General features: G+C 40.5%; 2 protein-coding genes and 1 non-coding gene across 4 annotated transcripts; 2 read left to right on the plus strand and 1 right to left on the minus strand.

Annotated features, from left to right (window-relative positions):
- Nucleotides 1-447: 447 nt before the first annotated feature.
- Nucleotides 448-10,474, minus strand: PRMT5 (protein arginine methyltransferase 5). Of its 2 annotated transcripts, none has more exons than XM_056810028.1 (20): nucleotides 10,028-10,474; nucleotides 9,735-9,793; nucleotides 9,192-9,347; nucleotides 8,804-8,944; nucleotides 8,213-8,331; nucleotides 7,800-7,885; nucleotides 7,445-7,579; nucleotides 6,857-6,969; nucleotides 6,668-6,717; nucleotides 6,255-6,418; nucleotides 5,445-5,606; nucleotides 5,194-5,271; nucleotides 5,023-5,081; nucleotides 4,504-4,626; nucleotides 4,225-4,400; nucleotides 2,021-2,130; nucleotides 1,694-1,787; nucleotides 1,438-1,554; nucleotides 1,191-1,255; nucleotides 448-999 (listed from the first exon to the last, which is right to left on the minus strand). In XM_056810028.1, exons 4-20 carry the CDS (start codon nucleotides 8,911-8,913, stop codon nucleotides 847-849), a joined length of 1,914 nt encoding a protein of 637 aa, XP_056666006.1. In that variant the 5' UTR covers nucleotides 8,914-8,944; nucleotides 9,192-9,347; nucleotides 9,735-9,793; nucleotides 10,028-10,474; the 3' UTR covers nucleotides 448-846. The 2 variants fall into 2 exon arrangements, with proteins under 2 accessions (XP_056666006.1, XP_056666005.1); XM_056810027.1 differs by having other exon boundaries at nucleotides 10,246-10,424.
- Nucleotides 9,283-9,355, plus strand: TRNAR-ACG (transfer RNA arginine (anticodon ACG)). The gene has a single exon. It is a non-coding gene; the product is annotated as a tRNA-Arg (tRNA).
- A 9,389-nt stretch (nucleotides 10,475-19,863) lies between the features above and the next one.
- LOC100619257 (vasculin-like) lies at nucleotides 19,864-20,785 on the plus strand (the record flags this gene model as incomplete). Its single annotated transcript, XM_056826091.1, is given in 2 exon segments — nucleotides 19,864-20,646; nucleotides 20,648-20,785. Coding segments are annotated over 2 exon segments (921 nt in total), but the record flags the coding sequence as incomplete, so codon positions are not given.
- Nucleotides 20,786-25,982: the final 5,197 nt, after the last annotated feature.

The raw sequence follows: 25,982 nt of genomic DNA on the forward strand, positions 1-25,982 counted from the left end.
GTGACTTGCCCAGGATCACACAGCTGGGAAGTGTCTAAGGCCAGATTTGAACCTAGGACCTCCCATCTCTAGGCCTGGCTCTCAATCCACTGAGCCACCCAGCTGCCCCCAGGGAGTTTTAAAAAAGGCTGGATGTCCACCTGTCTAATATTTTTATAGAGTGGAATTCTAATTCAAGCAGCAGGTTGGACTAAAGGGCCATCAGATCCCTTCCAACCCTGAAATTCTTTCCCTGTAGGGCAAAAATGTAACAACTTGTCCCAACTGACAAAGCTTAGCAAAATGCTGACTCCAAGGACCAAAAGGAAGCACAATCAACTTCTTGATTATTTGAACAAGAATGGCTCTCACTCAGGTGATTTCAGGATGTGGTTCCTGGCCTAGAAATGAATGTGAATTGAGTTTATCTATCAGGTCCTGAGAATCAGAGGCAGGGGCCAGGGTGAATGGGGGCAGGAAGGACTATAACTGCTTTATTTGTATTTCCTTTGACATAGAAGAACCAAGAGGAACACAGAGATGGGTAGGGTTGAAAATCACTCAGTCCAGTGTTTTCAGGGTTTGCTCCAGGAAGCCCTGGAAGCCGTGCCGTCCCTGTGGCTTCACATTCTGCAGAGTGTTCCCTAGCCCAGGATCTTTTACAACAGAATGGGATAGGAGGCACTCTAATTAACTCTGCCCTTTTACCCACCTTTATACAAGACAGGAAAAGCAGATGAGGATACCCTGATCTGATGAATGACAAGGGTGACCCCACCCTAGGGAATAATTATTGGTTCTTTCAATGCTATAGGGGAAGTGGGGACTGGTTCCTGGTTCCTAGGCTTTGGGCACTAGCAGGAAACACTAGAGGCCGATGGTATAGGAGCGACCGGTCGGATTATGAATAGCTGAGCAGATAGGTGCTGTCACTGCCCATTCATACCACACCTTCTTGGCACTGCTGCATCTCCAGAATCGAACACAGATAGTCTGCCCTTCATGCACAGTGATGGGCTGCTGTAAGAACAGAGACACAGGATGTTTGGGGGAGTTGGTCATATCATCGTTATAGCAATGAGGGCCTAATAGGCCACGAAAGCAATATCACCAGGGAAGGGAAGGGAAATAGGAAATAACTCAAGGTAAGCATGGTGGGTGAATACTGGGTTTGAGGAAATGACATTCTGTAAGCTCTTAAGGATGTTTACCTTGATAGGAAAGAGAATAGGAAACCAGGAAAACATCCCAGGAGAGTGGGTCTCTGGACGGATACCTACAGGGATATAAGAACCAAATTAACTCAAAACCATGCCCCCCATTGCCCTTAATTTGACTGCTGCCTCTGCCAGAGCTAAAGAGGACTTCTGTAAAAGGTAAAGAATGGTTGCCTTTTGAAGCAAACATATGCAGGGGAATATCCAGATACCACACATTTCCTAAAGCACAAGCACTCACTCAGAGTGATGTCCTGATAAAGCACGGTCTCAAAGTACCCGGCAAACCCATGCAGCACAGTGTTCACCTCTACAGGAAACTCCAATGTTCGGTAGCGGTTGTTGTCAATCATGGGATCTGTAAAAAGAAAGGAAATGAGGGGCAGGGAGTACACAGGCAATTTAGTGAGGGGCCAGGAAAGTAAATCTATCAGTCAAAGGATGATGGCATGCTTAGCTCTGAAGGGAGGTTCAGAAGCAGCAACAAAGGGACCTACCTCGGTTGGGATGGGTAAAGGTAAAGCAAGGCTGGGGTTCAGCCAGCTGGTGAAAGTTGTGCAGTCGAACTACATAAGGCATCTCAAACTGGGCCTGTCAAGAAGAGGAAAGCAGGTGCTGGAAGGGAGAACAGGGACAGTCTCCTCCTTCCCAGGAACCTGAGAGGAAAGTATCAAGAACCTAAGGGACACATAGAAATAAAAAGGAACTCAACCTAACTCCCCCCAATTTATCATATTTTCCAATGAAAGAAAAGAGATAGTTTAATGTCTGCTGACATAAATTAGTTAAAATGGGATATGTGGAAGGGTAAGAAGTCTTCTCACCTCAGGATCCCGGTCCTTTTCTCGACATGCCCGGACTTCATTATACAGCTTAGATGATGAGATAGGGGCTAGGAAAGAAGTATATTCCCCTGGGATGCTCACTCCATCATCTGCAGAAACAAGGGTAAATAAAAGTCCAGCAGAGAAAGAAATTATTGTCATATCCTAAACCAAGATTCACACAGAACTTTTTTTTCTGAAACCTGCTCCTCCCTCATTTCTCCATTTCTGTATACAGGTCATCTTCAACTCTCCCTCACACTCCAATGAGTTATACAATCAGCTGGCCAAAGTCAATGATTTTACTTCTAATCTCTCATCTGTTTCTTGCTACCCCACGGCCTAATTAAAATTTTTAACACCTTTTACCTATTACAATAGTTTCCCACAATTGTTCTCCTTGTCTCCCCCCCCCCCAAAAAAACCACTGCATCTAAATATATATTCCTTAAGCACATTACTAAATTTATCCTTAAAAAAAATAACCCTTACCTACTGTCTTAGTATCAACTCTAAGACAGAAGAGCAGCAAGGGCTAGGCAACTGGGATTAAGTGATGAAGTTAAGAGTCTGAGACCAGATTTGAACTCTGGGTTCTTCTGACTCCAGACCTGGCCCTTTATCCACTATGCAAACTTACCTAGATGTCCATAAATGATAATTCTTTTTGCTTTTATTCTCAATTCTACTACTTATTCAATCCCTAACCTCTCTGATGACCTCCAGTCACATTTCCAACTGTCTTTTAGACATTTCAAACTAGATATTCTGCAGATATTTTTAACTCAACATATCCAAAATGGACCTCTTTATCTTTCTCCAAAACCTTCCCCACTCCCAAACTTCCCAATAACCACCAAGGACACCACCATCTTCTGAGTCACTCAGAATGCCAACCCAGGTGCTTGACTACTCACCCCCTCATCTTCCTATATCTATTCTGTTGCTAAGATGTGTCAATTGTGCCTTCTTATCTACCTCTTGTGTGTCCCCTAGCCCTACCACCTCTGATAGCCAGGTACCAAAGAATCTCATCACCTCAAGCCCAGACTTTTGCAACAATTACTGGTTAGTCTCCCCAATATCACTATTTCTCCATTCTAGCCCATCCTTCACTCAGCTCCCAAAGTGATCTTCCTAAAGAGTAGGTCTATTACCCCCCAATTCAATAAACTCCAGTAGCTCCCTATCATATCCAGGATCAAATATAAAATTCTCTATTTGATTTGTATTAATGTCTGTTATAACTTATACCTAGTTCCAAACACTTTACATATATATTCTGTGATCTAGTGAAATTGAACTCCTTGCATTCCTTGAACAAAAATCTCAAAATTTTGGGCATTTTTACCTACTGTCCTCCATGCCTGGAAAGGTCACCATCTCCACTTCCTGGCTTACTTGGTTTTCTTTAAGCCCCAGCTAAAATCCTACCTTCAATAAGAAACTTTCTTAATCCCTCCCAATTCCAGTGCCTTCCTTCTCTTGATCATTTCTTATTTACCCTGTACATAGCATGTTTAGGGATAGTTATTTGTATGTTGTCTCTCCCATTACAATGACTTATTCTTTGAGAGATTATTTTTTGTCTTCATATTCTCTTAGCAGTGTCTGGCACATAGTAGGTGCTTAGAAAATATTTAATGACTGAGCTTTAAGAAGCTTCAGTGACTTCCTCTTGCCTCTTAGAATAAACTACAAACTACTCCAGTTGGCATTTAAAGACCCATCTTTCTAGTTTGGCTCGATTGTTTAGTGTTTAAGGGGAAGTAATATGAAACCAATCTGGTCTACTTACTGTTCCCATAACACAACATTCCATTTTCCGACTATAAGCCTTGGTACAAGTTGATCCCTATGCCTAAAAATGTTCTTGCTTTTGCCCCTTCCACTTCTTGGAATCCCCAGCTCCTTTCAAAGCTCATGTGACATCTCCCAAATTACTTTTTATTTACTTTGTATCTGTTTTGTCCCCACTGATGTGTCTACATGTTCCCATCTACCCCTGGTATAGCAGAGAATATAAACAAGATCCTTTAAAGGGAAGAAACTGTTTCATTGTATATCCCAAAGACCTAGACAAAGCGCCTGGCACAATGGAGATACTTAATACTTGTTTATGACTTCTAGATAGTTTCTACTGGTTCAGTTCTCCCACTCTATGATGAACTTCTACCCTTCCTCTATCTCCTATCAGAAGGTACCTTTTAGGAAGTGCTGGGCTCCATCCAGGCATTCAGGTGACAGTTCATTATCTGCAAAGGAGCCTAGGAGTTCACTAACGATGATGTCTGCCTTCTCAGGTGCCACCCATTCCCGCATGTCTGATGATACCACTGTCACCTGGCTGCCCCATTCTTCAAACTGCCAGTTCTCTAGCCTGTGAGTGGAGAAAATATATTAGGGTGGGTGCTGGCCCTGGAAAAGTCATGTGTAGAATAGGAGCATCACATTCTCAGTAGGCAGCACAAAGAGCCACTTACGTTACCACAGCATTGGGGTTCTTCTCTACAGCATACAGTTTCACTCTCCGATCAGCCTGCTTGGCAGCCCGGAGAGAAGCATTCACCAAGGGACCTCGGCCTGCACCTAAGACCATCAGCACCCTGAGGGGAAAAGACAGAGATGAGACAGAATTATATGGATACAAAATGGGAAAGACAGACAACATGGGCATAGAATGCTGTGTTGTAATAGTGGCAATAGTGGTAGTAGTGACAGTAGTAGTAGCAGCAACAGCAGCAACAAGCCTTTGTATAGCCTCTACCTGCCAGGTCCTCTGTGAAGCACAATTAATTTTCATAATAGCCCTGGAAGATAGATGCTCTGATTCCCATTTTATAATTGAGGAAACTGAAGCAGACAAAGGTCAGTAACTTGCCTAAGATCACATGACTAATAAATGTCTGAGGTCAAATTTGAACTCATATATTCCTCACTCTAGGACCACTACTAAGTCCACTGTGCCACCTGGCTGCACAAGGGGGGAAAAAAACACTCACTGCACATTGGTATCCTTTTCCTCTTCTGGTACACGATCCAAGAGACATTTGTAGATGGCCTAGGGAGAACAGAAGTTAGTAGTAACCTACTTCTGGTCTCACTCACTCTCCCACTCCCACATTCACCCAAGCCCCAACCCATGTTCCTGCCCCAACCCAGACCCTACAGACCTGCTGGTACTGGGAATATTTGATGGGATCCTTCTCAAACACTTCATAAGTTTGTGACTCCAGATTATCCATCAATGGCTCAAGAAGGGAAAGAGAAAGACCAAGTTAACCAGGGTCCAGAACTTGATGGTACTCCAAACCAGAAGAATGCTTTGTCTTCTGGGTCTGGCTGGTGGGGAGCGTAAAGTCCCTCCACATAAAATGCTTCCTTGCCTCCTATCATTTCTACAATTCCTAAGTTCATAGCTCACCTGGAGAGGGGACTGGAGATAGTCCTCATAGCCCTTGGCAAAGAGTTCATAGGCATTAGGTGGTGGACGGTTCTGGCTCAAGTATTCCAAATACTGCAGGTAGGTGCAAAATTCTTTTTCTGAGTGATGATTGGCACCAGTAATGATGAATTGTACCTCCAACTGTCAACAAGTCAAAATATCAATTCAACCTCTACAGACTTCCTGTCCTCTGCACAGAGTCCCAAGTGTCCTATAGCTTAGAAAATTCAAACCTAAACCAAACATCTAGATATAATCATTAGCAAAGGAGAAGTGCATCAACAAAGAGAATCCTAAGTCATTCCTGTTATGAATCCTTAAACAATCCCCTCAAGGCTAGAGTTATATCATCCCCAACAAGCAGCATATGGCTTAAATATACATTTAATGTCCACTAGGCATCTCGTGGCAGTTCAGAATGCCTCATATCCTTTTGCTATTTCTTTTTCAAATGTATTTCTAGGTCTCAGGATCCCAAAGCATTAAAACTAAGGGTTGAGGAAGGAGGGGGAGAACAATATGATTTCTAAGTTGGTGTTTTATGATTTGGTCCTATGGAATTATTTCCTTTGAAAGGTATTTCCCACAAAAAGTTATCAGGTTTCCTGTGCCATATTCTCCCTGTATCTCTGGACCCCAACTATGCCAAAATTGTTCTTTGGGGTCAAATATGAAAAGGGAATTGATCTGTAAGGAAACTTCAAAAATCCATTTAAGCAAGGTAGAGGATCATAGGGGCACGGCTGGATCAACATTACAACTTCCCACCCCAATATACCTCCCTTTTACCTTGAGGAGCCGGAAGATCAACCTCTGGTGCACCTTAGAAAGGACAGGAAATCCCTTCTTATTGGTCAGGAAGATGCTGGTGGGAAGGATGGCTGCTTTGATTGGCTCCCCAAGCCATCGGTCAATTATATGATTGGATGGAAGGTCAGCACCAATTTCAATAGCTAGAGTAGGGAAAGAAAGATCTATTAAAAGTCCAAGCAAGCTTTCTTTTATTACTAGGGATAGTATTTTACAGTCCTGTTACATAGCATTATAGTATTTTATAGTCCTGCTACATAGTATACAGAAAAAAGGAGTTACCCAAAAATCTGTGTTAGCAGCTAAACTAATCTGAAACTTCACACTTTGACTCCTATACACATTGGGAAAAGGGAGAAGGAACTCTAGTCAAGACAGACTGCCACACTCACCCACTGCAATCCTCTTGCTGTAGTCACACAGGGTGCGAAAGTTATGCCACCTAGACAGAAGAAAACAGAGAAGGCCTGCTAATCATTATATTCCTTCTGACTGTCAGTGACTTCCCCTAAACTCTTAGCCCATTCTTCTCTCAGTCCTACACTTTAACCTTTAGCAGTAGCAATGAGAGAATCACATACCACATCCATGTCTTCTCCTCCCCAGTACATGCTTCTGTCTGTGTAAGAGGTTCATTCGAAATGATGTCATCCCGAAGGTCTTCTGCTGCCACCAAGGGCACTCTCATCCAGAACTGAACAGAAAGAAGCTTGTTATCTTTGCCTCCAGAAAGTCTTCCTTGATTAAAATGAACTTGATCCTAACTCCATCTAACCTTATTGACCATTGAACATGCCTTTCTTGATTCCTACAGACTTAAATAATCCTATTTCATGTAAATAAAGGCTTATTTGTAAGTTTAGGTCATTATCTACTAATATATCCTATCTTCCAATTCAACTCTACATTTTCTGAAATAGAAATAGATCCTCTTTATTACAAGGATTTGACTTTCGGGCAATAGTATTTATTTGATCTATCCATTAACTGAGTAATTAGCAATCCTAGGCAAACTAATAAAGAACAGTACCATCCTTTCCAATCCATTTTATGTATAATGGATTAAGCAGCTTGGCTTGGGATAATAGAGTATTCACTACAATCCAACCAATGCACAATATTGCCTATTCATTTTCTGGATTTGGGGAAGGAAAGCACCGAGGTCATACCATAGAAGAATGATGGCCTGTGTGGATGTGATTGGTCAGGACTCTGGCCAGGTTAGTGTTATCCTCTTGAGTAAGAGGTAACAAGAAAGCTGGAAGGCCCAGGTATGCCCCAAAATTCAACTCTTGCAACATGGCCTAGAAAAGAGACCAACAAAAACAAATTAGTAAATGATTGTCCCAAATGGCTTCCACCTTTATGGTACTAAATATACCTGACATCAAGATATCCCAATGACCATTGAAATTTGGGCTACCAAAGTGGTACACAGGAGTCTGTGGTCCATATTAGAATAAAAGACTACCACCCTCCTGAGTTCTAGAGATGACCACCAGGCAGAAATAGAGGTGCCCTTACCGCCTCTGAATTCCTTCTTATCTTCTCCACTTTGGAATCGGGGCGGATCCATGGTGACAGCTTTCCCACAATCAATGTATTCCAATCTGTATTCCCCAGGAAAAGACAAAAACTGGATTAAGTATGGTCATTTTATTCTTGATTCTGTTTGACCTCCAGCTCTTCAGATGACTGGGCAATGGAGCACAGAGAATAGGACTTTTCTCATGATGGATTGGGAATACTGTTCTAGGGAAACAGCATTTATGGAGGGTTTTTTTTTAAACATATAAATAAGAAATGTACAAAGGGTGGATCTTGCTGTTCCAGAAGAGTCACTCCCCCTAATTTAAGGAAGGGGAGTAGACAGGGCTCTGAGAACAAGGGCTATTCACTGCTTGTAAAGGTGTGGGAGGAACTGAGGGGCTCCCTACCCCGTCCTGATAGCAGCAGGTCAGATCTTGTGTGGGGCCCAGGACGGGTCTTGGCAGGTTCTTGGGTGAATTCCCTCTTGAATCGGGGATGGAAGACGGGCATGCAGAGGAAATCAAAGCTGAGACAAAGACAGATGACCCACCACCATCACCAAGACACTATTAGCAAAATAACAACGCCCTTATGGACAGCCACTCTTGCCCACGTGGGCCAGAGCATGGCCGGCCCACGCGCCAAACTGCACAGGGTGACTCCATACCCCCAAAAGAGTTTATAAAGGGAAACCGGCAGGAGCTCCACATCCAGCGGCAAGGCCCGATTCCATTAGACTGTGCCCCTGGCATGAGTGCCACACGCCCATACTGTACCCAGATACCTTGCACGCTTTCCCATACCGCCTCCCCAAACCCAGGAACTGCCTGTGGTCGCCTCTCCATCATTCCCCCCCACCACCACAAGAGAAATGGACTCTCCCGCCTCGGTACCCTCCCTCTCTCCCCCGGGGTTGGGAATAGTTTCTCCCACTCCAGCTCCCAGTCAGCGCGCGTCCCACCCAAGACAGGGGAGGAAGAGGGATATGGGGCCCTCACCCTTGTTTCGCCACTGCCCCCAACGTATCAGCCACTTCTGGGACGCAATTGAGGTCCCGCCCGCTGGACACGCGGCACCCAGAGGCCGCCCCAACTGCCACCGCCGCCATTTTCCCCCTCACGTTGTCCGCGCCGGGACCCCTAGACAACAACAACCAATGGCAAAGCACGGGAAAAGCCGGGTTTCCCTAGTGGGCGGGAGGAGTCTCCTTAACAACCCGAGCGTCTTCTCCCACTTAGCGTTGGGAGGTGGGCGGGGCTATGTGTGGGTCTCCCTGCCAATCAGGCGGCAGCGCCGTGACGAAAGGCGTGAGAACTGGAGACCTACCAATCCGAAGGTCCCGCTTGTGAATAGAGTCTACTTCCCCAATCGTTTTATGTAAATTACCTGAAACGGATCCAAATAAAAAACTACATCCCCCATGAAGCCCCGCGGCATTCTCTTGAAGATGTGCTGCTGCAGGAGTTTTTTCGTCCTCGGGCCAGTGGCGCAATGGATAACGCGTCTGACTACGGATCAGAAGATTCCAGGTTCGACTCCTGGCTGGCTCGGTTGGAAGGGATATCAACTTTATTACTTGTTTTCCTTCTGGCCATTTTTATTTCAAATACTCCCATTGTTTTTCTGATGATTTTAATTATTCATTGATGCATTCATTATCTACTCCTTCCACATAATAAATCCCTATTGTGTGCAGAATAATTTGCTAGACTCTAAGGTAAATTCAGTTTATAGTAAACACAATACCTGCTGTCATGAAACTTACCGTGAGGTAGGAGGTAAGAGAATATTAAATTAATATCTAGTTGTCTTGAAGACTAGGTTTCACCAAGAAACACTGTCATGCAAATTTCTTTACGCAGAAGCCACCCCCCCAAAAAAAAAGATGTTGCTTTTTCAAGCAGTCAAAAGAATTGATCAAACACCTACCTGAACGTGATGTCCAGTCTTCCATCTCCGACAGCCTATTGGACATAGAACTGGATGTCCTGTAAACATCTTAAATTCAATGTCTCTAAAACAACACATTATCCATCCCCACCCCATCCCCCAAGCCCTCCCATCCCCCTTCCTAACTTCCCAATTGCTGTCGAAGATATCTCCATCGTCCAAACCATCCAGGCTCCTCCTGATATACGTGTCATTCTCAACTCCTTGCACTCGCCCTCGCCCTCCCCCACGCCCCCCATATTCCATCGATTGACAAGTTCTGTCGTTTCTACCTTCATTTCTCTCTTTTTCGCCCCATTGTCTTCCTCTGACACTGCCACCTACCCTGGTATAGGCCGTCATCACCTCACACTTGAACTACTACAATAGCCTGCTTCTTGGTCTCTACTTCCATTCATCCTCCACTCAGTTGTCAAATTTCTCTTCCTAAAAGCACAAATCTAACCATGTCACCCTCTTAACTCGGTAAACTCCAGTGGCTCCTTGTTACCTTCAGGATCAAATATGAAATCCTCTGGCTTTTAAGCCCTTCAAAATCTGCTCCATTCCCACATTTCCAGACTTCTTACATCTCACATTTCCCTCTTTTTGCTCTGTGATCCAGAAACCTTGCTGCTCCTTGTCCAAGACACCCCATCTCCCAACTGCATTTTCACTGGCTGTCTCCCAAGCCTAGAATTCTCTCCCTCCTCCCCTCTGCATCCTGGCTTCCTAGGTTTTCTTTAAATCTCAGCTAAAGTCTCACCTTCTGCAAGAAGTCTTTCTCTATCCTCCTTAACCTTGGTGTCTTCCCTCTGAGATTATCCCCAATTTGTCCTGCATGCTCACACACGCAAATCTATAGAATTTGTATGTAGTTGTTGGCATGTTGTCTCTCTCTGATTAGATTGTGAACTCCCTGAGTGTAAGGATTCCCTGTATCTCCATAACTTAGTATGATGCCTAGAACATAATAAATGCTAGTTGACTGATTGACTGACTAGGTCAATAATTTATCTTTCTATGTATATGTTGTTTAAAGGGTCATTTTTTATAGGTCCAGCTAGATGGCACAGTTTATTGATAGAGACCTGGAAGACTTGGATTCAAATCTTAGACACTTCCTGGAGGTGAAGGGGATTAGGGCTGAGGGGCTAATTAGGTGACTCAGTGGATTGAGAGTCAGACCCAGGGCCAGGAGAATCTGGCTTCAAATTTGACCCCAGATACTTCCTAACTGTGTGACCCTGGGCAAGTCACTTAACATCCATCACCTAACCCTAACCGCTCTTTGTCCTTGGAACCAATACTTAGTATTGATTCTAAGACAGAAGGTATGGGTTTTTATTAACAACAACCAAAAGAAAGGGGTCATTTATACTGGTGAAGTTTGTTAGGCAACCTTTAAACCTTTTCCTTATTTTCTTTACATCAGTTAGGTTATCTTGTGTGTTCCCTATACTTTTATGCTGCCCAGGTAACTCCCCTAGGAGTAAGATATCTGATAAAGTACAGATCAATAGGTATGAATAATAATAATTTTCTCTCCCATGTTAAAAGAGTACCAGAAAGAGGTAAATGAATGTCTCAGTAATAGCAGAATTTCTGGCATTTTTGGTATTTGAGTAGGAGGAAAATTTTTAGGCAGGAAAATCTTCCTGATACACTAGAAATCACACCAGTAAGCAACTTCCCATCCTGCTAGTCCTGCGTTACAGAGATTAATTCCCAAGGCAGGGAATCTGGAGATCTTAATTTGAGTATGTCACTAACTAGTATGTGACTTTGGTCAAGTCCTTTCGACTCTGAGGATCTGAGTTTCAATGAAATTCAGGGACCATTAAATGTTTACTGGGTGTGTGTGCAAATCACTGGGCTAGGCGCTATAGAAGATATAAAGTTTAAAAAAGACCCAAATGAGTCTTAGTGGCCCCCATAGTCTAACAAGATACTAAGATCCATATTCAGAAAATTGAAATGTACAAGAACACTTGATGAGTAAAGTTTGCTCCAGCAAGTGAGGGGGTGAGCAGACACCAGGTTATTTCTGACTCAGGGATGAGAGGAAACTTCAGAGAAGATGATAGCTGAGTTGGACTTTAAAAAATTGGCAAGGCATTCCCCAATTGACAAATGGTCAAGGGACATGAATAGGCATTTTTCAGATGAAGAAATCAAAACTATCAATAATCACATGAAAAAGTGTTCTATATCCCTCCTGATTAGAGAAATGCAAATCAAAACAACTCTGAGGTATCACCTCACACCTAGCAGATTGACAAATATGACAGCAAAGGAAAGTAATGAATGTTGGAGGGGATGTGGCAAAGTTGGGACATTAATGCATTGCTGGTGGAGTTGTGAATTGATCCAACCATTCTCAAAGGCAATTGGAATTATGCCCAAAGGGCTTTAAAAGATTGCATGACCTTTGATCCAGCAATACCACTACTGGGTTTGTACCACAAAGAGATAAAAAAAAATGTTTGTACAAAAATACTTATAGCTGTGCTCTTTGTGGTGGCAAAAAATTGGAAAATATGGGGATGCCCTTCAATTGGGGAATGGCTGAACAAATGGTGGTATATGTTGGTGATGGAATACTATGGTGCTATAAGGAATGATGAACTGCTTGATTTCTGTAAAAACTGGGAAGGTCTCCATGAACTGATGCAGAATAAAATGAACAGAACCAGGAGAACATTATACACAGTAACTGAAACATTGTGGGACAATCAAATGTAATAGACTTTGCTACTAGCAGCAATGCAATGATCCAGGACAATCCCAAGGAATTTATGAGAAAGAATGCTATCCACATTGAGAGAAAGAACTATGGGAGTAGAAATGCAGAAGAAAAACATGATTTATCACTTGTTTATATGAGTATAGGATTTAGGGTTTGATTTTAAAAGAATAATCTATAGCAAAAATGAATAATATAGAAATAGGCTCCGAGTGATAATACATGTATAACCGAGTGGAATTATCAGTTCTGGGAGGGGGATAGAGAAAAGGGAAGGGAAAGGACATGAATCATATAACCATGGAAAAATACTTTAAAATATATTTTTTTAATTGGCAAGGATCAGGTAGGTGGTTCAGTAGATACAAAGCTGGGAGGTCCTAGGTTCTGGCCTTAGATGCTTCCTAGCTTTGTGACCCTGGGCAAGTTACTTAATCCCAATGGCCTATCCCTTTCCTCTTTTCTGCCTTGGAACAGATAATTCTTTTTTTCCTTTTTTTAAAAATTAATTAAGAAAATTTTCCCATGGTTACATGATTCATGATATTTCCGTCCCCCTTTCCTCCCCCCTTCTGGATCTGACAAGCAGTTCCACTGGGTTATCCATGTATCATTGTTCAAAACCTATTTCCATATTATTCATATTTGCAATATAGAGATCTTTTAATGCCAAAACTCCAGTTACATCCCCATTGAACCACATGATCGATCATATGTTTTTCTTCTGCATTTCTGTTCCCACAGTTCTTTCTCTGGATGTGGATATTTCTCATAACTTCCACTGGATTGTCCTGGATCATTGCATTGCTGCTAGTAAGCCCATTACATTCGATTGTACCACAGTGTGTCTGTCTCTGTGTACAAGGTTCTCCTGGTTCTTCACATAAAAATTCATCAGGAACAGATAATTCTAAGCTGAATGAGAAAGAAAATGAGAGAGACAGACAGACAGAGAGAAAGACAGAGAGAGAGAGAGAGAGAGAGAGACAAAGAGAGAGAGAGAGAGAGAGAGAGAGAGAGAGAGAGAGAGAGAGAGAGAGAGAGAGAGAGAGAGAGAGAGAGAACAAGCAAGAATTCAATAGGTAAAGGAGGTGGCCTGGGCAGAGGCATGGAAATAAGATATTATGAGATATTTTTGGTCATGAAAAATGGGATAGAGAATAATACAGTTTAGCCAGAGTAATAGAATTAGATCAGATGACTTCTTAAAGTCCCCCAACTCTAAAATTCCAAGTATGACAAGAATTCCATTAGACTATTTGTTGAATATCCCATGGCAATGAATAGAGCTGGATATGGCATGGGGTCCCTTCTAAGAATCACCTGTGAATTGATTGATTGCATAAGATACTATACAAAGTTAAATTATTATCGACTGAGCCTAATAAACAATTTCTCTTTAGGAATGGGTGGCAAACCTGGATTCTTCATGTCCTTCATTAAACAAACTCATACAACTTCAGAATTAGAAGAAACCATAGTGAGCTTTTGACTTAGCCAACAAGTAGACATCCGGCTTTTTCTTGAAGAATTACAGCAAGGGGGAATCTACTACCTCCTGAGGCAGACCCCTCTACTTTCAGATAATAGACCCTAATTGTCTGAAAGTTTTTCTTTCTATTGTACCTAAATTTACCTTTTTGTATTTTTTATTAAACTCTTGCCTTCTGTCTTAGAATTGATCCTAAATATTGGTTCCAAGGCAAACGAGCAGTAAGGACTAGGTAACTGAGGTTAGGTGACTTACTCAGGGTCATACAGTTAAATTTACCTTCATACAACCTTCTGCTTAGGATCTCACCTACAATAAATCTTCCTTCTGGAGCTAAATCAAAGATATTCCTCTAAATTTTTCAAATGATGCCCCTTTAAATACTTGAGCATAGCAATCATGTCCCTATTAAATCTTCTCTTCTCCAAGCTAAGCAGTTCTAGTTCCTTTAGTTCTTACCTGCCATAAACTCAAGGTCTTCACCATCCTGGTTGCCCATTCTGGACAATCTCCCAAATAGAAATATCTTTTAAAAAACGTGGCATCCTTATCTGAACACAAATAGTCTATATGTTTGATGATGGCAAAATAAAAAGCTCCTTACACTTGAAAGTTAGACCTGTCTTAATAAAGCCTAAAATCACATTAATTTTCTTGGCTACCAGATCATATTGTTGATCCAGATTGTCCTTGCACTCCACCAAAACTTCTAGATCTCTTTCAGATGTCCAGCCCTGATATCCAACTCCCTGTACCATCTTGCATTCATAAAGATGAATCTTTTAATACAAATTTAAACTTAACTTGGAATGTGTTCCTATTACACTTCATCTTATATGGCTTGTTTCAATGTCGAGATCCTCTAATGGGTTCTCTATCTCTCCCAACATGGCATCACCTGCAAATCTGATAAGCATATCTTTTTTTGACCCCAAAACATAAATCACTGATAGGTAGCTCAATGGATAGAGCCAGGCCTAGAGACGAAAGGTCTTCTGTTCAAATCTGGCCTTAGACACTTCCTAGCTGTGTGACCCTGGGCAATTCACTTGACCCCAATGACTTAGCCCTTACCACTCTTCTGCCTTGGAACCAATACTTAGTATCAATTTTAAGACAGAATATAAGTGTTTAAAAAGGAGTGAGGAGTGAGAGAGAGTCAGATTACAGAGTGTCAAGCACAGATCCTTTTTTTGTTTCTTTTGATTATTAGTAATTTTATGAATTTTTAAATTAAATTGATCAATACATTATAGAAAATTGCTAGGAATCAAAGTCAGGTTTACTAGCCTATAATCTGTAAACTATTCGCTTCCCCTCTTTGAAAATGAGGACATTTGCCCTTCTCCAAGTCTGCATTTTTTCTCCCATTTTCCATGTTCTTTCTTTCAAAATTCTTACCTTCTGTCTTAGAATCAATACTAAGAATTAGTTCCAAGGCAGAAGATCACTAAAGGTTAGGCAATTGGGGTTAAGTGATTTGCCCAGGGTCACATAGCTAGGTCACATTTGAACCCAGGTTCTCCTGCCCCTAGGCCTGGCTCTCTATCCATCTAGCTGCCCCTTCTCCATGCTCTTTCAAATCTCCTTCAGTGGCTCATCAATCACAAATCTGTCAGTCCTCTCAGTACCAGAGGATCTGGGCCAGATATCTTAGATCAGTAAAGGTAGATAGAAATTTTATCTGTGTAGAGAACTCCCAGTGAGGAAATTCTCTCCAGGGACACAGTTCCACAACTCATCTATAACTCAAGCATAGAGAACTGTCTAAGGGAGTTGACCTATTATTAAGTGACTCCTATGGTCACAGTTAGTGTGAATGATCTAGAATTGATTTCAGATCTTTGTGACTCCAAATCTAGTCCTATAGCCACACTGCTTCTTATTCTTTTCCTTTTTTCCTTTGTTACCTTGAGCATCATTTTCCTATTGGCCATATTTGTTCCTCCCTGTCCAGCTCAAAGGTAATTATCCTTGGCAGATAAAACAGAAGCAATTTAAGAATTGAGCTCTGATAATAAGGAAAAATACTTGTACAAAAATATTCATAGCCACGTTCTTTGTAGTGGCAAAGAATTGGAAAATGAGGGGGTGTAATGGTTGAACAAATTGTAGTATATGATGGTGATGGTATACTATTGTGCTGTGTGATGAACTGGAGACTTTCTATATGAACTGGGAGAACCTCAATGAACTGATGCAGAGTGAAATGAGCAGAACCAGGAGAACATTGTACACAGAAAGTAAAACACTGGAAAAATCCAACGTAATAGACCTTGCTACTAGTAGTAGGACTTATGTAAAAGAATGCTAACCACATTGAGAGAAAGAACTATGGGAGTAGAAATGCAAAAGCAAAACATATGACATCACTTATCATATGTATATATGGGTATGTGATTTGGGGTTTAGGCCTTAAAAAAACTGTAGCAAAAATGAATATTATAAAAATAGGTATTAGTAACAACATTTGTACAACTCAGTAGAATTGTTTATCACCTCTGGGAGTGGGGAGAGAAGAGGAGAGGGAAAGAAAAGGAATCATGTAAATTTGGGAAAATCTAAAGAATAAATAAACTTTTTTTAAAAATTGAGCTTTCTCTGAATTCGTTCTATTCCCAATTATTATCATCTACTTGATACCAGAAGTCCTATCTCTTTTTTATCCTCTTCTTCTTCCCAACATAGCTAAAAAACAAATACCTTCTTTTGTTATTTTTAGCTTTCCTTCCCAGATAAAAACTGCATCATTAACTGGAATCATTCTAGTCTAGTGGTGGGGAAAATGATGGACCAATTCTCCTTTAGGCCTTTAGTTTCCCTCCATGAGAACTTACTCTTCTGTTTTAAGTCAAATTCCTTTCTTCATTTTTCTGTCCTTCTCAACATACTGATTTCTCCTTTATTCTCCTCCCCTCCACCTCTCCCCTCCAAGGTCTCTATCTGAGACAGCTTCTTCCTTGCCTTTTTTGAGTCTTAAAAATTCTCAGACCCTACTTCATAAGGTTCGGTTAAGACCATTCCCCATTTTAAACAATGAAGGGACTTAGTCAGGAATGTGAGAACTCTACTCCACCCATACTTAAGCATACTTTAGGGGAAGATAAAGTTGTAAACTCTTTACTAAACAATAAAAAGTACTTAACTCATACTTATAGTAAAGCAAAAGCCTTAAGCTAAGTCTATTTTTAGAAAGGTGCTAAGTACCCATGAAGGTCAGGCAACTTGTAAACTTGCAAGTGGCAAAGAGGTGAGAACTTACTCAGAGGTTTTTTCAGGTGTGAATTACTCAAAAGTTTAGTCTACTCAGGTGTGAATTAAAAATGATCTGTCCTTTGGAAAACGTCTACTGTGATTGGTAGATGTGAGAACTTAGGGGAGGTGACATAGGAGAAAATTCTCTTAAAAAGGAGCTTAGAAAGGGCTCTGATCATTCAGCTGGTAGATTCAGCTGAGATTCAGCTGGGAAAAGCTGAATTGCAGGAGGCAGCTGGCCAAAGCTGCCTTGAAGGGCTTGGTGGCTGAACTTGATTGAGCTAGCTGAAGCTGAACTGGTGTCTCTCTGAACACTAGAATCTTGCTTGGGACAAATCTTGTGGTGAGTTGATAAAAGACTGACTGATCTCTCTCTCTTAAGGCTGGCCTAAGCTGGCCTAGCCTTTTTTCTCATTATTTCCTTTTTTTCTCTCTCTCCTTTTCATTAATTCCTCATTTATATTAATTAAAATCTCTATAAAACCCAGCTGACTTGGATATATTTCATATTTGGGAATTTTTCCCTGGCAACCACTTTAATATAAAGTCAAGACACTGTCTTGAACCATATTTCTGCGTTCACAATTTCAGCCAACCACTCTTTTAACTGCCACAGTTTATGGCAGACAACTCTTTTAAATGTTATAGTTTATGGTTGACCACAAAGTTGGTAGAAAAAACCCTCAAAAATTGCTGTGTAATCTCTTTCCTTTCTCTCTTTATTACTTGCTCTATCAGTCAGTTTTTAAAAAACATTGCTAACTTGGCTTCAAAATACAGCTGCAAGAGCAGGTGAGTAAAAAACATTTTGATTTCTCCTTAAATTAAATAGAATACAGCTGTTTTAAATTTTAGCAACAGGGCCCTAAGGTCCTGGCTAGGAGAGCTGTTTCTAAATATCCTTTCCTTTAGGGAACAACTGCCTAAATTAGGATTAAGGGAAACCTGGGAAAGCTTTTGGCCTTGTCCTGCTCCCCACGTGTTTACTTTAGAAATATGTGGTTACAGCCAGTTCACAACATACTTAACAACTGGCTATTCAGCTCCATGACCAACCTTGTAAAATTCACATTCATTGTCTCTCTGAAATTTCTCATACCATGGGACTTATGGCAAAGTATAATCGACACGGTACTCCCCCTTGGGATTTTGATTGTTATAGCTATAATATTGTATTTCCTTACAAAACCCACTTCTCAGTCAAACCAACCGAGTGTTCCTTCTACTACTCAACAAAATGCAGAACTAAATACTCGGCTTGAGCTTATAGAGGAAAGTTTTGGGGAGATCATAGCTTTTATGAGGAACATTAAAAGAGTTCAGAACATTATCAGAACCTCTGGACATTAGCCCTCCTAGCTAACCCACTGCTCCTCCTGCCAACTCTGCCTTAGAACCCCCTGCTCTTAACCAATCCACCCTTCCCCCTGCCCCATCAGCCTCAGAAAACCCTAGTTCTAACCAACCCATTGAGTTCACAACCTGCCCATGCTTCCAATCCTACACCCTCAACTCTAAGTACACACCCCACCCATGCTTCCAACCCTACACAATCCACTCTAAGTTCACACACCACCCATGCTTCTGATCCTAATGCCTCCACTTCACACCTTATTGATTCCTCCAACCCTAACACTTCTATATCCTTTCACACTTCTTCCTTTGCTCCTCCTTCCCACCCTGCTCAATTCATTTCTCAGATCTTTCTTACCTCTGATCTTTCTGGCACTATGGGACAACAACAAACCCTCTCCCTTAGTGTGCCCAACTCTTCTCTTTCTCATACCTATCCCATTGAGAATGGAGCAAGAAGCCTAGTAACAGAAACAGGAGTACCAAATAATTCAGATAGGTTATTTCCTTTAAGGGAAGTACCCACTTTTAATAAAGATGGAAACTTGGTATCCTTAAGACATCATATACTTTTTAGCCCTGAGGATTTAAATAAATTTAAGGAAGATCTTCCATCATTTGAGGAAGAACCAATATTAATTATAAAAAAATTAGAGAATATATTCAGAACTTTTGACCCCACTTGGATGGATGTTGAGAATTTGTTAGACACATTTTTAACAAAAAGAGAAAAAAACATTATCGTCTCTCTGGCTAATCAAAAACGACATAGGAAAGGACATTATTGGCCAACTGAGGATCCACATTGGAACCCCAATGTTGAATTAGAAAACACAAAACTAAGCCAGGCCAGAGAAGCATTATTGATAGCCATGAGAGCTTGCTCTGATAGACCTGAAAAATGGTCAAAATTTGAACAGACCCGACAAGAAATTGATGAAACCCCCTCCCATTATATGGACAGACTTATTGACATAGGGAATACATATATGGACCTTGATTTATCCAGAGAAAGGGACATTAGGCAAATACGTAGGCAATTCATTGAGAAGTGTTGTTCAGTGGTAAAAGACTATTTTAAAACTAGCTGTCCTAATTGGGACTCTATGGACTTTGAAGAATTGAGGAAAGTAGCAACCTATGTTTATAAGGGTCATGTAAAAAGACCTGAGGAACACAATACATTAGTGGAAGACTTAAAGAAAGAAACTGAAATGTTAAAGAGACAATTGAAAAGTAAGGGAGAGACTATAGCCCCATTGTGGGAATTCACAAATAAATCTAGAGCTCCAAAAATACCAGACATTAAAAAAGGCAGTGCAAAAGATTTACAGATATCTGGATTCCCTGAAGTAGGAAATCTTCATTCTCAGCCAGTTAAAAATGGAACTGGTACTAGTGTTTATAAAGCATTAATCCCTAAACTTGCTGTTCTACCTAGAAAGCCTACACAATGGAAAAGCCAAACTAAAGAAAATAAAATTGGAACTCCCTTCCCTCATGAGCCCATATATGGCCTTGGCAAATTTAATGCCTTAAAATCAACTGCCAAGAATTTTAGTGTATCAACAAATTCAGTTAAGGAATGTAATTGCTCAAATTCCTCTTCTCTTCTGGACAAATTTAATCAGCCTCATCTAACCAAACTCACTTGGATGAGTACTGTTAAGAAGAGAGAATGCTTAATAGCATTGAAAAGGGACAGAGTGAATAAGGAACACAAAGTTGGAAGTCACATGGGGCCAGAGAAGGATGATGACTCACTTAATTTGCATAATAGCAACAACACTCACCATGAAAGTGACATAACCCGAAATTCTGATGACAATGAAATTTCACAGGAGAATGGCAAATTGACCTCCATGATTTCCCAACAGATCATTCAGCCTTCTACCTTTCCACTAGCTGCTGTCTTTTCAAGTTCAGTTGAGGCAGAGCATAGGTTATTAAAGGAGATGGATTGGCAGGAAGACAGTGAAAATGATGAAACATGCGCTTCCTTAACAGAAGATGAGATGAGGGAGTTCCGAGTTATTTGTGAACAGTTACAGAAGAATGGCCTTAGAAAAAAATGGTATTTTGAAAAATAGCCTCATCTGTGACTTCACATTTGGACCCTGGAAAAACAGCACTTTCAAATCCACTTTTGAGAATGATGACACAGAGGCAAGCAGCAGTGACACATCAGATGATGATTATGTGTGAAGGATTCTTTTAACAGCTTTAGAATTTTTAGTGTGATACATCTCATACAGTTTGGAGTTCATCCTGACTGTGGGTGCTCGTTAAATTTCTCCAAAACAAATTGAAAATATTCAAAATTTAAGCACTCCTACTACTAAGAAACAGTTAAGAGCAATTTTAGGAGCAACAGGGTTTTGCAGACAATGGATTCCTTGCTATGGGGAAATTACTAAACCCCTTATAGCACTAACAAAGGATTCGGTCCCTGAACCCCTCAAAACCCCTGAACACTTGTCAGCTCTATCAGAGCTAAAAAAGGCTATCATGTCTGCCCCTGCTCTAGGCATCCCAGATTACAACAAGCCATTTACTTTGTATGTACATGAGTGAAGAGGAATAGCTTCAGGTGTTTTAACTCAGACTTTGGGACTTTCTCAGCGCCCAATTGCTTATTATTCTGCCCAACTGGACCCAGTAGCATCAGGAGCACCACCATGTCTTAGAGGAGTAGCTGCTATAGCATTACTAATGACAAAAACTAGTATTGGGATGTCCATTAACAATTATGTGCCCACATGAGGTAGAAGCATTATTGCTAAAGCGTTCCGAGAATGCCCACAGGCATTCTCGGATCAGAGAATTACAAGGTATGAAATAATGTTGTTAAATAGCAAAAACATTACCTTGAAACACTGTACAACCCTTAACCCTGCCACCTTGCTTCCAGATTTACCTACTTCAGGAGAACCATTACACAATTGTGAAACAGTATCCATGGCAGAAAAGCCTTGAGATAATCTCTTGGACACTCCCTTAGACAATGCATATCTGATCTTATTTACCGATGGTTCCTCTTTTATGAGGGATGGCAGATGATACACTGGAGCTGCCGTAGTCTCAGAATTTGCCACTGAATGGTCAGCTTCATTACCCTCTAACATTAGTGCTCAAGGAGCAGAACTCATAGCTCTGAAGCACACTTGTATAATTGCCAAGGATAAAAAGGCAACAATTTACATGGATTCTAGATATGCTTTTGGCATTTGTCATTCAGTCGGAATGCTATGGCTCCAAAGAGGATTTTTAACCTCAGCTGGAAAATCTATAGCTAATGCAGAAATTATTAATGAAGTTCTTTCTGCTCTCCAGCTTCCTGAAGCCCTAGCTGTAGTTCATTGCTCTGCCCATACAGGTGGCACTGACCCTGTCTCTAGAGGAAATGATCGAGCAGATGCTGCTGCAAAGCTAGCAGCCATAGAAGGGCCTGAATTGATTTTAACATTAACAACCACTGATGATTTAAATTTATCACTTTCCTATAATGAAAAGGAAGTGGAAAAATGGAAACAAAAATTCAAAGCAAAACAGATTAATGGAGTATGGGTGTCATCAGAAGGAAAACCCCTGCTTCCTAGAAGTTTCTATCATCAAATTTGCCAATCTATTCATAAAAATGGTCACTTTGGCACCCAGGGCATCATGGACTCTGTCAAGAGAGTATGGATAGCCCCTGGTATAACTACTATAGCCTCTAAAGTGTGTTAAGCCTGCTCTACGTGTCAAGCATATAACCAACATGCATTTCATGGAAAAGCCTTTGGTGAACATCCTCTGGCTTACACACCTTTTGAGCATCTACAGACAGATTTCATAACAATGCCAAAGGCTGGACGTTATGAATTTTGTCTAGTCATTGTAGATCAACTAACCAGATGGCCAGAAGCATTTCCTGCAACCCGAGCCACAGCAGATTTTGTTGCTAAGATACTTTTAAAAGAAATTATTCCTCGCTTTGGACTGCCAGCACTTATTGATTCAGATAGAGGAAGTCATTTTACTGATTCTGTCCTAAATCAGATATATTCTTGCTTGGGGATAACTCCCAAATTCCATGTTCCATATCATTCCCAGAGCTCAGGCCAAGTGGAGAGAATGAACAAAGAACTTAAAACTATGATTGGAAAATTATGCACTGAGACACATTTAAAATGGCCTGAAATTCTCCCTCTGGCCCTATTTTATCTTAGAAGCAGGCCTAGAGGAGACCTAAACATCTCACCATTTGAGATGCTTTTTGGACATCTGCCTATACAGGCTAAACCTTTCTCCCCTGCATATACATCACTATTAGGGGGAGATACTATTATTGCCTCTTATATACAGGAATTACAGCACAAACTATGTGAACTTCGTGAATCCGGAGCTGCAGTACAAGCTGAACCAATAGACTTTTCTCTGCATGACCTGAATCCAGGAGACAAAGTGTATGTTAAGAATTTCAAGCGTACTGGAGGAACTCAGCCTTCGTGGGAAGGACCATTCCAAATATTGTTAACTACTCCAACATCTATAAAGGTTGGAGAGAAGGACTCTTGGATTCATTACTCACATGTGAAGAAGGCATCTTCTGTTGAGACTGATTGACTGTACCCTATCATATGAATTGGAGATAATAATCCATAGACAAATGGATGCTGTTTTTCAGGAATGCATTGAATTCTTGATTTTTTCCCTTAATTTTTATTATTGCTTTTCTTTTATTTTGATTAGAATATTTTATTTTTCTCATTTCTTGTACTAAAGGCACATACAATTAATATTATTTTTCTGCAGTAATAGAAGTTACATATATACTTGCTATAATATCAATGCATACCCAAAAGCTTTATTTAAACTATGGACTATGGGAACCTGCCATTTATTGATAAAATGTTATGGGACTGTGATTAATGTTAATGTTTGATTCCAGAAAATGGGATGAAAATAAGGAGCACAAACTTAACCTGAAAAGTGACAAAAAGAGCACACAGGAAATACTAATGTGAGACTCGAGGTTGCAACACTTGGCATATGTTAAGTCGTAGGACTTCTTTGTATGTACACTCTTTGTGAAGTACTCATATAAGTACAAAATTTGACTATTATGCTGGCTTCCTATAGCCCTGAGAATGACAAAAAAAAGTCAGACAAGGGAATGACGCTTCCCTATCAAAATAGAATTCTAATTCTTTTGCTTCTTATAATATGGCAACTTCCTGTAGTCTTGGCTGCAAATGGGTAAATGAAATATTATTGCATTCTGTCCTGTAGACTGGTGGGATAGAAATTACTTTAAACTGGACCTATACAATTTTGGGTCTATTTTGAATTTTTTTTCCTTATGTTTTTGGTTTTGTTTTTCTCTTCTTTTGATAATTGACTCATACACCCCCATGATTTTTTTTCCTTATGTTTTTGGTTTTGTTTTTCTCTTCTTTTGATAATTGACTCATACACCCCCATGACTCAACATTGCATCCTGGGCTGAACTGGATGTTTTTTTAACACCTACTTCAGGGGGGCTTATATTTTAATTTAAAATCCAAGATTTTGATTTTATTCAAAAAAAAATCTTCAAGGAAGAAGCTTGCTAACTCCTAAATCCAGAGAATGAATTGTTGCAGAAAGATGCTGGAAAATCCACACTACATCAAGATCAAGAATGAACTTTGGATATGGTTGATTGAACTGAAGTTTGATTTAACATTTATTGTAAATGTACACATTTATGCCAAAAGGGACTGCCCCTAATTTGGCTTTCTGTCAATGTGCCTAGCAAAACATTGGTTTTGCTTTCTTTCTTTTCTATTCCTCCCTCACTACTCTAATTTCCTCTTAGAAAATTGATTATTGTATGCATGTGTAATTAGAAGTGCGTTTAGGACTACAAGATGATTATGTAAAATGATCAATGGGGAGACTAGTCTCCCAATGATCATCAGGGGAGATTGTGAGTCTTAAAAATTCTCAGACCCTACACTTCATGAGGTTTGGGTAAGACCATTCCCCATTTTAAACAATGAAGGGACTTAGTCAGGAATGTGAGAACTCTACTCCACCCATACTTAAGCATACTTTAGGGGAAGATAAAGTTGTAAACTCTTTACTGAACAATAAAAAGAGTACTTAACTCATACTTATAGTAAAGCAAAAGCCTTAAGCTAAGTCTATTTTTAGGAAGGTGCTAAGTACCCATGAAGGTCAGGCAACTTGTAAACTTGCAAGTGGCAAAGAGGTGAGAACTTACTCAGAGGTTTTTGCAGGTGTGAATTACTCAAAAGTTTAGTCTACTCAGGTGTAAATTAAGAATGGTCTGTCCTTTGGAAAACATCTACTATGATTGGTAGATGTGAGTACTTAGGGGAGGTGACATAGGAGAAAATTCTCTTAAAAAGGAGATGGGAAGCTGAGAGCAAGGGACTCTCTCTCAGAGAACTCTCTCTGGAGATGGAGCTGACCAAAGCTGAACTGGTGGGTCTCTGAACACTAGAGTCTTGCTTGGACAAATCTTGTGGTGAGTTGACAAAAGATTGACTGATCTCTCTCTTAACGCTTAAGCCTTAAGGCTGGCCTAAGCTGGTCTAGCCCTTTTCCTACTATTCCCTTTTACTCTGTTTCTCTCCCTTTTCTTTAATTCCTTCATTTGTATTAATTAAAATCTCCATAAAACCCAGCTGATTTGGGTATATTTTATATTTGGGAATTTTTCCCTAGCGACCACTTTATTTTTAATATATATTAAAAAAAACACATATCTTTGCGGTCACAGTTTAAGGCAACCACTCTTTTATCTGTAACAGTTTATGGCAAATACTACTTTAAATGTTACACTTTGCAGGATATTTTCACCTCTAACTCTTCTTCTACCAAACACATTAGGCCCTCCTCTTATCTGTCACCACCTTATTTTTCCATCCTTATATCTCCTTAGCTACCCTCTGTAAACTCTGCTCCAGACAAATCAGACTGTCTTGCATTTCCTGAACACAGCCCACATTTCCCTTTTTGTTGCCTTTTCTTGGATCCTCACACTTATTGAATTCCTTGCACAAGAAATTCTTTAATTTCTTCCGGGTTTAACATATCAATCTTTACCTATCAAAACTTTTTATCTCTGATAATTTTCAGTCTAATCTGCATTGCCAAGTTATCAGTTCCTTATCATTAACAGAATAATACATACATAGTCAATCAATCAACTAATCTGTTCAGAAGGAATTAGGTATAGGTTATAGTTGAGTAGGTTCTTTCCTATAATTGAATAAAATCTCTCCTCTCATGTTAAAATTTATGGTAAACTTGAAATTGTCACACAACTTGTGGGAATATAGAAAGGGTCCTCTACCCTTGGCCTGAATATTTAGGTCCTACATGATAGAGATGTCACGAGCTTTAGTGA

This window comes from Monodelphis domestica, chromosome 1 (assembly GCF_027887165.1).
Source record: "Monodelphis domestica isolate mMonDom1 chromosome 1, mMonDom1.pri, whole genome shotgun sequence".
NCBI classification, from domain to species: Eukaryota; Metazoa; Chordata; class Mammalia; order Didelphimorphia; family Didelphidae; genus Monodelphis; species Monodelphis domestica.

Bases quoted from the DNA above. Each gene is read 5' to 3' on its own strand.
- PRMT5 (XM_056810028.1), bottom strand. From the start codon at position 8,913: ATGGCGGCGGTGGCAGTTGGGGCGGCCTCTGGGTGCCGCGTGTCCAGC. The intron at 6,970-7,444 runs GTATGACCTCGG...CTTTCTGTTCAG, and splicing joins CAGGCCATCATTCTTCTATG to TTCTGGATGAGAGTGCCCTT. The intron at 4,401-4,503 runs GTAAGTGGCTCT...CTCCACTCACAG, and splicing joins AACCCCAATGCTGTGGTAAC to GCTAGAGAACTGGCAGTTTG.